This window comes from Vanessa cardui, chromosome 19 (genome assembly GCF_905220365.1).
Source record: "Vanessa cardui chromosome 19, ilVanCard2.1, whole genome shotgun sequence".
Taxonomy (NCBI): Eukaryota; Metazoa; Arthropoda; class Insecta; order Lepidoptera; family Nymphalidae; genus Vanessa; species Vanessa cardui.
Window position 1 is genome coordinate 9,189,758 of NC_061141.1, and position 13,687 is coordinate 9,203,444.

A 13,687-nucleotide genomic window follows, 5' to 3' on the forward strand; every position below is an offset into this window, starting at 1 on the left:
AGTTCCGTGATCTTCTACATCTTATGCGAGTGTACTTAACATTATATTTACAGTGGCAACATTTTTAAACACGAAAAAAAATAGTTTTTAATTTGACTCATATTTATTTTTATCAGTAGTACAGACGTCCTTGCAAGTGCTTCAAATAATCCCATTTTATCTTATTAACGAATATATCTTATCGTAAATAACATACACATACAACAATATCGCATATTGTATCCGATTTCATATCACATATGATTGCTTAGTCAACGACTATATGTCTTGGCGATTAATAAATTTATCAAAATATAAGAATGCAGTGTTATCACTTAATCAGCAAGTAATTACTGAGTTGGTATCTGAAATAACTGCATTTATCAATAAGACGTGAGTTATTTTGTATGAAAGTAATATATAAATCAGTATATGTGTATTCAGAAGGGCTGGATTTAGCAGTCTGAATGCCTGAATGAACGAAAGAATGGAGGGTCCAATTATTTTCCGAATAAAGGTTTTTTTTTATAATGCTTTTTTTTATATGGTTGAATTAAATTATCATAACAAATATAAGGATACAAAAATACATTTGCCAGTACTTTAATTTTTACTGCATATTTTATGTTATACTTTATTATATTACATTTATTTAAATTAAAAATCTAATTGTGGGTCCTCCTGTCAGGAGGCCTCGAGGCTTTAGCTCTTTATGGCAACTCCGGCCCTGATATGCTGTTAATATATTCAAGATGTATTAATATCACAATTAGTCTTTATAGTCTCGTATTTCTCTTAACATATGTATATGTAAGTATTATTTACAGATAGGCTATCCGGCATAATACTCTAATACCTTACTTAAACATAGTAATTAAATATTAATATATTCCCATAGATTACCAAGTTTCGGAGGAAGTCGCTCGACTTTATTTGTAATTTAAATTTATGAATCTGGCAATAAACCAGCGATCAAATCATTGACCTTAGCTCAAAAAAAAAAAATAATTAAATTGAAAAAAGAACAATTTATTTTTTTCATTTGCTAAGTAATTTTATATCACTGTGAGTTTAGCGATTAGCATGAAAAACATCCGTTTGGTCTAGGATCGGATAAAGCCATATGTTATGGCTCTTCGCCTTTTTGTTTAGTTCTTATCCGTAAAGCCAAGTCAAATGCCAATAACCAACACCACGTTTTAATATGTTGTCACATATTGATGTAACTAATATACCTATTATTATATTTGTGACATTGTTGGTAATTAAAATTCTCTGTGTAATTAGTTTCTCTTCCCCTTAAGTTCAAAGACAGTTCTTTACTTGGTTATAACATAATCCGTGACTATCTATGTAGACATGACATGACTACCAAGACTAATAAGATCTATTCTCTTATGAAGGCTAATTATACTATCAGCCATTTAATCAAGAAACTTCAATAAATATAATCAAATGTAACATAAATAAATGTTGAATTGAATTATTCCTGTTATTAGGGTGTCGATTTCAATTATATAATTTTCTTTATTAATAAATTGCATCGTTGATATTTGATAGTATAATACAAAATAACGGTATTAATTTCAGTCGACGACAATAAATAGTACTGAAATTCTAAGACGTATTCAAATATGTATATAATTCACGTTCAAAAGTCGTCATTTTGTTTCTTGCAATAGATAGATATGTTGTGTCATCAGTTATTTTATGATCGGTGCATAAGCGGGTTGCTCATTCGGATCCAAGATATTTTTATTCTGTGATCGTTTTTTTTTATTCATGTGCGACTTTTTCGTCGATTGTCCAGAAATATGTTTTGCTGGCCTCGGCGAGTGAGCGATTGACACGTGAAATTGTACGCCTGTTCGTTTTATAATATTGTGCGTACATACTTATTTTAATACATACATAGATAGCTACCTATATTTCGCGGCGTTATTCTGAATGATAATTTCCTTGGTTTTATCGAATCAAATACTAAACATTTACTAATTCGATCAATAATGCTAGTTAAAAACAGTGATGTATGAGTCTTATCTAATTAATAAAATGTAACGGGAACGGGATAACATTGTGCATTAATTCCTTATTGAAAGAAGACGAGTACTATAAAAATATTTTTTGTAAAACATTCACCACAGATTGAAATTCAGGGTGAAAGTTTGAATGGAAGTTCGCCATTTTTGAAAGTTAGATAAACAAAACGCAAGCTTAAAAATAATTTAATAGGTACTAAAGAAATTTACTTTAAATTATTTCCGATCCCAACTAATAATCCTTATGAAATATTATATGAAGAGAAAGAACGGTAGAATTAATATTTGTTTCGGATATATTGCAATTAAATTATACTTAATTAGCGTACCGACCTGTATCATATTCGATCACAGGGAATAAAGATAAATAAACACCAATGGACAGCATATTGATGCGATTCCATAGATAACATGAATATGTAATCTATGGCAATTCCATAGATTTCCATTTTTAATTTCAATGAAGCTATAATCGCAAAGTGCATAAAAAAAGATAAGTGAAATGTTGCATTATAAGTGAAGATTTGGTAAGCAAGAATTGTTGGTGGACAATATTGCAGAGATAAGGTTAGTTTATCTTTATTCCTATTTGAATAGGCTTTATGTAAAACGCCGAAAAATCTATCTATGTAGTCTATGTTTGAAGACTCTACACAGGACCGTATTTAGGGGAGGGCAACCGGGGCAACTGCCCTGGGGCCTCCACATGAGGGGGCCACATCAGTTTTCAGCGAGTTAACAAATACCGAGATTTAGTAATGTTACTAATAACCATACCAAATTATAATAATGTTACTACTTAATATTTTAAAAGTTACCGATAAAAGTAAATAAATCATAGCTGACTGATTGAATTAAAAAAAAATAATTAATTCATAATAATATGATTATTAGGGTAATTGCGCTTCTGTTTGTCTAGGGCCCCCACTGGTTTGTGGCCCGGGTGCCTCCAGATCTTTAAATCTGACTCTGACTCTACATTCCAAACCGTTGGTTACTTTTTATTTAATCGTCTATAATGACGATACAAAAGCACTTGTAAGTGCTTTACTCAAATAAAGTACTTATAAAGAGATTTTAATAAATACCTACTTGCAACTCGATTGATTGGTTGGTCTTTCAGAGAATATAATTGTGCAATATTAAATGCAATAAATGATTTGATTGTATAAATAATTGTAACACTTTAACTTATGACATTTTGTATTGTTTTTATATTGTTACAAAACACTGTTGTGTAAATTTCGCAGAGCTGGACAAAGCTTCAAGCTACGGAGATTTTTTAGTTTTCCTAGCAAGGATTTTTCTTTCAAATTGGTATGATTTTATTTCAGTCAAATTTCTCAACTATTCGTGTATATTTCATGTACATTAATTTATTCTTAGTTCATCAAACTTAATTGTACATATTTACTAAGTATTTTTTTTGTTATAACATACGTCATGTTAGACGATAAGGTGTAGTAGTAATTAATAAACACATTAACATCACGATAGATTAAACATAGGAATTATTAATTAAGGTCATATTAATGTCAAACAAATGATCCACATTAGAATTTAATTACGACGTAACTTAAATGCCATTTAAAACAAATCAATAAATATCACAGACACAATGATTGAGAAACGTATTAAAAAATAATATATGTCCTTTCATCTTGCGATAAAATATATATTATGTCGATTAAATATATGTGTCGTATCTCGTAGTAAACAGCCAGCTTTAAGCTTTTGTGTAAAGACGTAAAATGTCGAAAAGAGAAAGTTTAACTTCATTTTATTTAGTCAGAAAAGTTTGGAAAGATATGATTTTGTTTATGTTTTAATATAATTTTAATTCAAAGGTAAGTTTTCGATTAAAGAGCATTACTAGGTAGCTTACATTTCCATTTAAGTATTCGATACTAAAATTTTGAACTTAACTTTAATTGACCATGAATAAAGGCATATGGATTTAGATAAATAGAAACACAAATAATGCACGAAAAATTAAGTGGTCGCTCGAATGTAAACCAGCAATCTTCGTAAAGTTTGTTGATTTCTGACCACTGTCTCATCACATAAACATTAATATTTATAATATAAACATTTGCTGTGTAAATAATTTGTTGTATGTTTTACACGATCTGTTTTGTTAACCTAACCTTCGATTTCTGTATTAATCGTCACGACGCTTATTGTCCGTCAAACGCCTCTGTTTACAAAATATTATGATTGTTAACAATGAACGCAAAATTTATTAAAAAAAAAAAACGTTCATACACAATACCTGTCATAAAAATGAACTAGATTGTTAGTCAATTGACTATCGAACCCTTTTTTAATCGGTCATCACATGACATTACTATAACACTAATATTTTTGTTTTTTTTTTTCTTTTTAGAAACTAAGCTAGGATTTCGAATCGAACAGTTTTAATTTGTAACGTTTTTTGTAAAAAAATGTATATATGTCAATATTTATATTTGATTTCATTTCATTTATATTTTTTAGGACCCGTAAACTATATGCTTTAAACTAACAGATTATACAAAAATCTTTTTTTTTAAATAAATATATTCTTACCATTAAGGTAATTAGTGTTTAAAGATTATACTTATTTTATGATATTGAAACGATTATTTATAAATTTTTCCATCAAATTAACCTTCGTTGTTAAATTTCTTATCTTTTGTAATCGATTAATAATGTTAGCTGGCTTATAAGGTAGAGTTATATTATCTATATAAAAAAATATTCCTTGTTTATATTCGTAGTACTATGCGTTCGCGCATGGTTTCCGTGTCTGTTTGTCTGTTGCGCTTTCATAGCTAAACCCCTGAACTGTGCTACATGAAATTTGACACAAATCAATTTGAATTGAATTGAATAGAATATCGAAGAGTCTGTTGACCAACCTCTCTAATACGGAGACCAAAACTAAGTTAATTAAGTTAAGAGTCGTTAAATGTTCTAAAGCCGACTTCTCTCTTCATATTAAAACTTTAGGTCATATTCCTAACACAGCAAAATTTTCAGAATAAAGTCTAACAGATGCAGGTTTTCTCATGACTTATTTTTCAATAATTTCAATAATTTGTTCGCAAATTATTATTATTATTATAGAACGTCTCGTTTCCACTGATATTATGAAATAGTAAACAATATTACGCTTCAAAAATAAAAATTGTATTTCCTTTAAAATAAATGACCGTGCCAAGTTTACAAAAAATATATATCCCCGGAAATATTAAATATTTATAGTGTATCTTACTTACAATTCATTTATTTGTAACTTATAAATAAGGGCCCAATAAAACTGAATACAAAAAATCCGGCAAAACATTATACGAATATGTATTTAATTTAAATTTATATCACTGAGCCTTTAATCTTCATAAATTAATCTTATCTTTACAACAAAGGAACAGACAAATAAAAACGATAATCCTTCTAAAATTAAATTTAAACAGCATTTAATAATGTCTCAATCCAAATCGACTTGGACATTACCGCATTGTATCGCAAAATTATTCATCGAAGTCCGCAGGAGTGTGTTAAATCGATTTAGCCTAGATATCGAGAGCGCATTAATGTACGCGAGTCGAGAGTTATGACCCGGTATCGTTCAGTCTGTCACATCACATGCCTTCGCTAAACCGAATTCCAAGTAAATCATCGCTACAATATTTCCAGTCGGGAAAAGTCGACTTTCGAACCTTATAAGTACACTCACCTTCTGCAACTTTAGCGTATGCACATAGGGCGTACACAAAATGTGAATCGGGTTGACAAGAAAACACAATAATTCACATGCACGAGTTATTATTAACACTGGCACAATATGAACGTTTCGTAACACTGAACGCGACGTAAAAAAAAACAATGATTGAGAAAAACGTTTCGAATTTGAAATGCGCTGCGATGTCGCGTCGCGAGCGCTGGATGGCGACTGGCGCTGCGCAAGCGCAAGCAGTCGCCGGCGAATCTAATTTTATCGCGCCAGTAATACGAGATAAAGCCGTTCTTTATTGGGGAACTTTTATTCTTTGTTTTTTGTTTGTTTTATATGTGAAATCGACCGGACAGCCTCCTCGACCAGCACTGGGCGAGCGCATGATGCCTCCGTTGCTTAATCAGTGGCCTTGTTGAAAGTTTCGCTTGGTCCATTGAACTTTAGCATTTATTAGAGCTTTTGCTTTTGCTATTGTGGCTTTACGGTACTAAATATAAAATTTTGCTTTGTATTTGGAGCTTTTGTTACGTTGCTTTCTATGCGTTAGAAAGAATAAGAATTTTTTTATTGTACTTTATTCACAATTTCCGCAGAGAAATTATTTACGTTTGAAAACAATGGAAACTTTTCCTTGTAGAAAGTCTCATTCATAATTCTTGTTTATGTAATTTCAGTAACATAAACGCTTAATATGAATCATCTTATAATTGGTAACAGATTCAACACATAATTAAAAATTTGACGCAGCAACTATGCCTAACGAATTTTAGAGTTAGGCTATATTTGTTGTTATTTTAAAGCCTATTATTGTACGGAATGAATGTTAGAAAATTTGAAAACTATATTTATGTGTCGTATTCAATTTTTGAAATTAAGTTTTAATCATAGTTTTGGTCAGTACAAAACACCGAAAAAATAACTCCGCATGTCTGCACAAGGTGACTCGGGCGAAGTATTGGCGCCACGGAACTGACACACGGCCCATAAGCCACTAAAAATAACATAAATAATAATATAACGTAAATAAATAACTTAAACTCACGTTACAACGTTCATAATATTGAAACATTTTATTAATTTATAACGTTATATTTTTTATTCCTTATGTGATTTTGTTTTAAAATATTCCGATTGTATTTTTAACAATTCAGTCATTCTATGATTGTTACTGGTAATTAAAAAGTAATAACTTAATTACATTTTAATATTTAATACTAGATCTATTTAAAATTCATTAAGGAATTCGTTTAAATTGACTTTGCGTAATAATTAAGGAAAATGTTTTGTTCCAAGTGAAATAGATTAAGATAAATGTATTTTTAATAATAATGTATTCTAATGTATTTTATAAATGTAATTTAATTGGAAAACTAATTATGTGATTTAATATAGATAACATAATTACAAAATATATCAAGTTATATGAGACGACTTGAGACTTCGTGTAATACAAATGCAATGTTGTCTAGATATAAAACAATATATTACATTGTTTCAGTTTAAAGTGTGTTACAGAAGGGACCGAATGAAAATTCATACCCTGGTCTTTGCCTCCAGGCAGTCTCTTGCAGAAGTAGTAGTTATATACTGTAAAATATAGAAGTTCGACTTCTGCAACTATATTCTGGTTAATATGTATGGCAGGTTATTGTGCCAGGGTCGTTTTGTGATGAAGGTATACCATTTAATGGTCTATTTGTAATATGAATAAAACCTACATGGAAAAGCAATCTATTCATAAATAGAATACCTCGTGATGCTCGGTGAATAAACTACTGGATAGTTAAAAAAATAAAAGTTTAATCGGGTAAATGTCCAAGGAGAGCTTAGTCCATCATTGCATGAGGCACGAAAATTTATGATTCATAAAAAATATTTTCCAATTGTATATTTTGTTACATGATTTGAATAATGCGTTCGTCAAATTTTCCGTCTGTGTGACACAACAGCGTTAGTCATCCAGCCTTATAAATCCGAGATAACCACAACTTAGCTCTCCCAATCAATTATAACGTCACACGAGTGAGATAGAATATAAATAATAGTTTACTTTTTTACTTAAAGGCCACATAAAACGTGAGTGCAATATCCGATGGTATCATTTGGTTTATTGGCTAGACGAAAGCGTTGATTTTCCTACTTGGAACAATTGACATTCTAAAACGAGCTTGATTTATTAATTGGTATACTTGTTCAAAAAACAAATCTTCAAAGCAGTTATGAATATCGAATACGTAATAAATAATAACTCAGCCTGTTTAATTGTAACATTAGCTATACCTGTGAATTGTAACAATGTTTTAAATAATACATTTGATTATTAACTCACTGTTATCATTATTAATAAGATTTTTTTTATACAACAACAACAACAACAACAGCCTGTAAATTCCCACTGCTGGGCTAAAGGCCTCCTCTCCCTTTGAGGAGAAGGTTTGGAACATATTCCACCACGCTGTTCCAATGCGGGTTGGTGGAATACACATGTGGCAGAATTTCTATGAAATTTGTCACATTCAGGTTTCCTCACGATGTTTTCCTTCACCGCTGAGCACGAGATGAATTATAAAGACAAATTAAGCACATGAATCAGCGGTGCTTGCCTGGGTTTGAACCCGCAATCATCGGTTAAGATGCACACGTTCTAACCACTGGGCCATCTCTGCTCTTTTTTTTAAAAGAAAATCGTGCTGATTTTTTTTATATTTATTGAAAATAAAATACTTATTTAAAGAATATGCAATAAAATTATTATAACAATAAAACAAAATACTTAATTTATTAAAACTACACTTGTATGCTATAAATAATAGAAAACACATAATTTGTGATAAAGAGGTGTATCGCAACTTTGCTAAGACATTTTATAAATTCATTCAATATTTTTATTGGTCTTTGATGACTTAATTACTTTTATATCCGAGAGAAAAATAATAATATAAGATCATATAAACCAACGTTTATTTTAAATTAGGTATCCCAGATCTTTATTTATTGAATCTATTTACAAAAGTATTTTAATTGGCGCTACGAACGAATAAATTGGCATTGATTTCTATTATCTTTATTAATAAATACAACATTATGTAATTTTACTTGAAATCATCTAGTCTTACAGAAATGTCATCAGTGCATTATCATTGGAATTTTCATGATAGTGATAAGTGAGCATTTTTTTGTTTTTTAATTCTAATGATTAATATTTTAGTGTAACTTAATTGTGATCACAATTATCACAATCAGTTATGGTCTTGTTAAACTACCTTTATATTATATTTTAATTATTATTACAGTTAGCATACATAGACTGTGATAGACTCCGGCATAGACCCAACTTTAACATAGCTTTTTGGAGTCCTGTCAAATATTTATTAATACTAATCAAAGACAACAAGAATTAGGCATTTTTGATGGTATAGGTTGGCGGACGAGCATATAGGCCACCTGATGGTAAGTGGTCACTATCACCCATAGACAATGACGCTGTAAGAAATATTAACTATTCCATACATCGTCAATGTGCCACCAATCTTAGGAACTAAGGTGTTATGTCCCTTGTGCTTGTAGTTACACTGGCTCACTCATCCTTCAAACCAGAACACAACAATGCTGAGTATTATTTGGCGGAAGAATAACTGATGAGTGGGTGGTACCTACCCAGACGGGCTAGAACAAAGCCCTACCACCAAGTAAAATGGACAGTTTTGTTACTTTAAATATTTTTGTATAATATTTATAACAATAAGTGGTCAACCTCGGGACGTATCTAAGCCCTCAAAACATTCCCAACCGGTGACGCTGTAGAGGCCAATACAACTAATAACTAATAGGTAACCTAAAAAATTAAATTAAAACCTAATTAAACCTAAACAAATATTTGTTTAACTAAATTAAATAGTATTTACCCAAAGTGCAGAAATAAAAAAGAATATATGAACGCTAGACAATATCCTGTTTTTATGAACATCATAATATATTCCAACAGTTTTATTATTCTAACTAAATATCAAACAAAATATTTCTTTCATGTCATTCAAATGTGATTGGCAAATGTTTTCATTCAACAAACAGTTTTTGGATTCGTGCCGGGGCTTGGAAAAAGTACTTGCACTGAACGTATTTCGTAACGAAATAACAGGGGAGTGCCAAAAATCGATGTTAATTTGTCGTTCCATCTCTAAATATGTATATTCTCGATGCTGGTTACTGGCACGCAGACAATAAATGATAGACTAGCTTTTATCTAATTGATTTTCTATTTGTTATTTTAATATCGCTGTACTTGTCACAAGTATTTATATACTTCTTGTTGATGTAGCCTATATGCAGCTTTGACATTTTCATAAAATACAGCATTTAGTAAATAAATTTTCATACCTAAATAAAGTTGAGTAAGACAAATTAGTAATGAAAGTAAACAGAACGGACGTTTAAATAAAGGATTCTGTGACCGAGTTGATTCAAAGCGGAAAAGTCTGTATACATTTTGTTGCCATAGTGACGATAAATAAACAAACATTATGGCTTCGCTCAAACTGTAACGTTTGATAAACAGTTAACATTCGAGAGAGAAATCTGCTAATACTCAAACGAAAGGTGTTTATTTTGAATTATGGATTTTAATATCATGGATAAATTACGCATCCTGAAAATCGATACGGAATTACGACCTCAAATCAAAATGAAACCAATGAGTCGGTATTATTTTATTACTTCGACGAATCCTGGAGAGCAGTTCTTTGTATTTGCCTCGACAGCCGCGTGGCTTATAAGAAAAACTGGTAAGGACTTCGAACAGCCTAACGAAGAAGACGATCCGAACTCAACTATTGCTTCTATTCTTGAAATATTACGCGAAAAAGATATTGCAGTTGACTTTTCATCTCACAAGCTTAAACAAGGCTACGGTGACCAAGTTTGCTATATTCTTAATGTATTAGCTGACGAGGCCATAAAAGTAGAGAATTTCGAATGGGAGAAACCTGTCGTTGATATCCCTGACACAGAAGAATCGGCAGATGACGTTGATCAAGTAGAAGACGAAACCGAAATTATTTTGGACAAAATAGAAGAAGAAATGGGTATTTATTCGGACGAATCAGAAGGCGAGGATTACGGTAACACAGAGGAAAAAGAACAAAATAATGTAACAAGCAAAGTCCACGATTGGGAAGCTTGGAAACTAGAATTAGAAAGAGTTGCTCCAGCATTAAGACTAAAAATATCAGCCGATGGTCGTGATTGGCGGGCAAGACATGCTCAGATGAGGTCGTATCGAGATGAGCTATTGGATAGATTCAAAATAACAGGTACGCAATTAAATAAACTTCACAATAATATTAGTTCTGTAATGGACAAAATAACTGCAAGAGAAAACATTTTAAACGAGCAATTCGAACCAATAGTGAGAGAGTATGGTACGCTTTTGGACGAATTGAATAAAGTGACCAATGAATACAAGGAAGCTAGTGTGGGCGTGACAGAGAGACAAGAAACCCTAAATGAGCTGACGGCTAAAGTAGAAAACATTAAACAGAGGACGGAGTCAAAGGGATCATCGATGAATGACAACTCACCTCTATTAACCGCTAAGAAGGGCGTCGAAACTTTGAAAAAGGACATCCAAGAATTAGATTTCCAGATTATTATTTTGCTGTGGCTGCTTATATCAAAAGAAAATCCTAAAAGTAACAATTACTTAGGAAGCGCTGAATCAAGAATGGTCAGTGCTGAAGCTTATTAAATAGAACTATTGTATAGCTAGGTTTATATTTAATAAAATTGTTGAATTCGAATAAATATTAAGAAATATTTCGTTATTTACTTAAGTAAATTTATTATTTACTTATATAAGTCTGTATATAATAACAGATAATCATAGTCAATTTTGATATCTATATCTAAACTACAATTATAAATTTGAAAAATAACCTTTCAATTTCTATTTTGTAATGGAAAGTGAGTATCTAATATTCTCAGGTGCAAATCATTGGAGATTATTTAAGTTAAACTTTGAGCATTTATACAAGAAATTTTAACTCAAAGAATTGCTGCTATCAGGGCTTTGTGTAAGCTCATCTGGGTCACTATAGTAAATATTGCTGTTTGTATTTAAATATGACCAATCAGGTATAATTACCAACAACATCTATAGTTTCCATGAGTTGTTGTACTTGACGGTGTTTCTTACGATCCATTTGTTCATATGTTTCTTGTAACAAATAAAAAACAATTTGATAAATCCCCCAAAACCAACATCCACAGTAAACAAGTAACAGTGACAGGGTTCTAAATAAAAACTCTAATGTTTTAATGAACGTTTATTACATAATTTAAATGAGAATAAACAAATTGGCAATAATAAAAGTAACAAGCACAATAAAAAATACTAAAATAAAATATAAATTACATATTTACGTCACGGACGAACCAATATGTATATGAGACCAAGTACTTAATTTTTGGCAAATAAAAATTCCTTTCAATAAAATCATAAATAAGTAAAGTTTTAAATAAAATGGCAAGTCTGATTCGAATTGCTGTATTACGTCTTCAGCGCATATTTTAATATTAATTTTGAATAAATAAACTCAGTAAGGTGTACATTTATAACGTTATTTAAAAATTTACCAAGTTAATATTACATAATTAAATAATATAACCGATAAATATTTCTGAAAATAAAATTACTAGTAGCAAATATAAAACCGTCGCAACTTTTTTGTAGCAAGCACTACTTTATTTTACACTTTCAGTATCGGCTGAATGTACTCGGTCTTATGACAATGTTACATCCGTCATAAAAAAAAATCATTTTCTGACTGACAAAAGTATTGTTGTCCCTTTCCCTTTCATATTACTAGGCAAGATTCGTTTCAAATTAAATTTGGTAAAAGCAATGAACACGTGATTTTCTTATACTAAATAATAAAATTAAGAATTGCATTATTGTTTTATTATATATCAAAGTTTTATGCAAGTGTTCTTAATCTAAAAAAATATTGAGAATATTGATTAAAAGTAAAGTGACATATATCTCCAACCTATGATCAATATTTGTTGAGAATACTTGAGAATACTTTTAACGATTTGTCTTTAATAAAATTTATCGCTATTGGTTATTTTTTCATGAACTAAAATCAACTCGCATGAACGCCTTTTCAATTATAATAAGTGCGACTTAATTATAAAGCAATTAACTGCATTGAAAGGCTTACATTAAGTCAAATTAGTGTTGTTAAGGTGACAAATCTTATTAGGGGTACTTGTGAATATTGTGTGAATAGAATTTGATGTTCTTTCTTCACAACTATTTTATCCATTCAGAATGGCCCTACATTTTATTTTTTTTTTTTTATTAATAACTCATATCCGCAATAATTTTCATAAGATTCTGAACTAATATTCGCTCAGAGTTACTTTTTACGAATTTAAACACAGATAAAGCTATGAAATCATTCAAAAATTGTATAAGTTGAATAATAGAAGAAAATAAATATGAAGTTAACTTACAAATCAATATCGGTAAGAAAAACAAAACCTGCGGAATATTTAGGTGTACATTATGATGATGCAGAGTTATTTCATAAAAAAAATACTATTTTGATACATAATAATTATTTTGTAACCTTCACCTTGCATTATGGATACCGGTCACCATAACAAATATTATAGCATACGCGGGAATTAATGGCAGCCATGTTGATTTAAAAAAGTTTTTGTGTCAAATAGTTATAACAATATATCTTATAAGAGCAGTGTTCTATCAACCTTTGTATTTCTATATGATTGTCATGTCACTACGTATATTATGACTGTTGTTACGATATAGTATAAAGCTTTCTACCGTGTCTTTATGATTGTCAGGAATGTCTAAGTTGAATTGATTAAATAATAATAATAACGAAAAAAATATTCCGTTTTTGTCATGTACTTATTGCATTTTGATTAT

At 30.3% G+C, this 13,687-nt stretch overlaps 2 protein-coding genes across 2 annotated transcripts in view; one reads left to right on the forward strand and one right to left on the reverse strand.

Moving 5' to 3' along the window:
• LOC124537804 (myosin light chain kinase, smooth muscle-like) overlaps positions 1 to 5,978 on the reverse strand; it is a 41,655-nt gene extending 35,677 nt beyond the window's left edge. The window contains exon 1 of the mRNA XM_047114714.1: positions 5,737 to 5,978. The gene's annotated coding sequence lies outside the window, so the exon portion shown is untranslated. The remainder of the gene's footprint in view (positions 1 to 5,736) is intronic.
• A 4,293-nt stretch (positions 5,979 to 10,271) lies between these two features.
• LOC124537984 (intraflagellar transport protein 57 homolog) lies at positions 10,272 to 11,493 on the forward strand. Its single transcript, XM_047114985.1, has one exon. It carries the CDS (start codon positions 10,349 to 10,351, stop codon positions 11,477 to 11,479), a length of 1,131 nt encoding a protein of 376 aa, XP_046970941.1. The 5' UTR covers positions 10,272 to 10,348; the 3' UTR covers positions 11,480 to 11,493.
• The last annotated feature ends 2,194 nt before the right edge of the window (positions 11,494 to 13,687 follow it).

What these genes read in the sequence shown, in the direction of transcription:
- LOC124537984 (XM_047114985.1), top strand. Translation starts at nt 10,349, where the DNA reads ATGGATTTTAATATCATGGATAAATTACGCATCCTGAAAATCGATACG.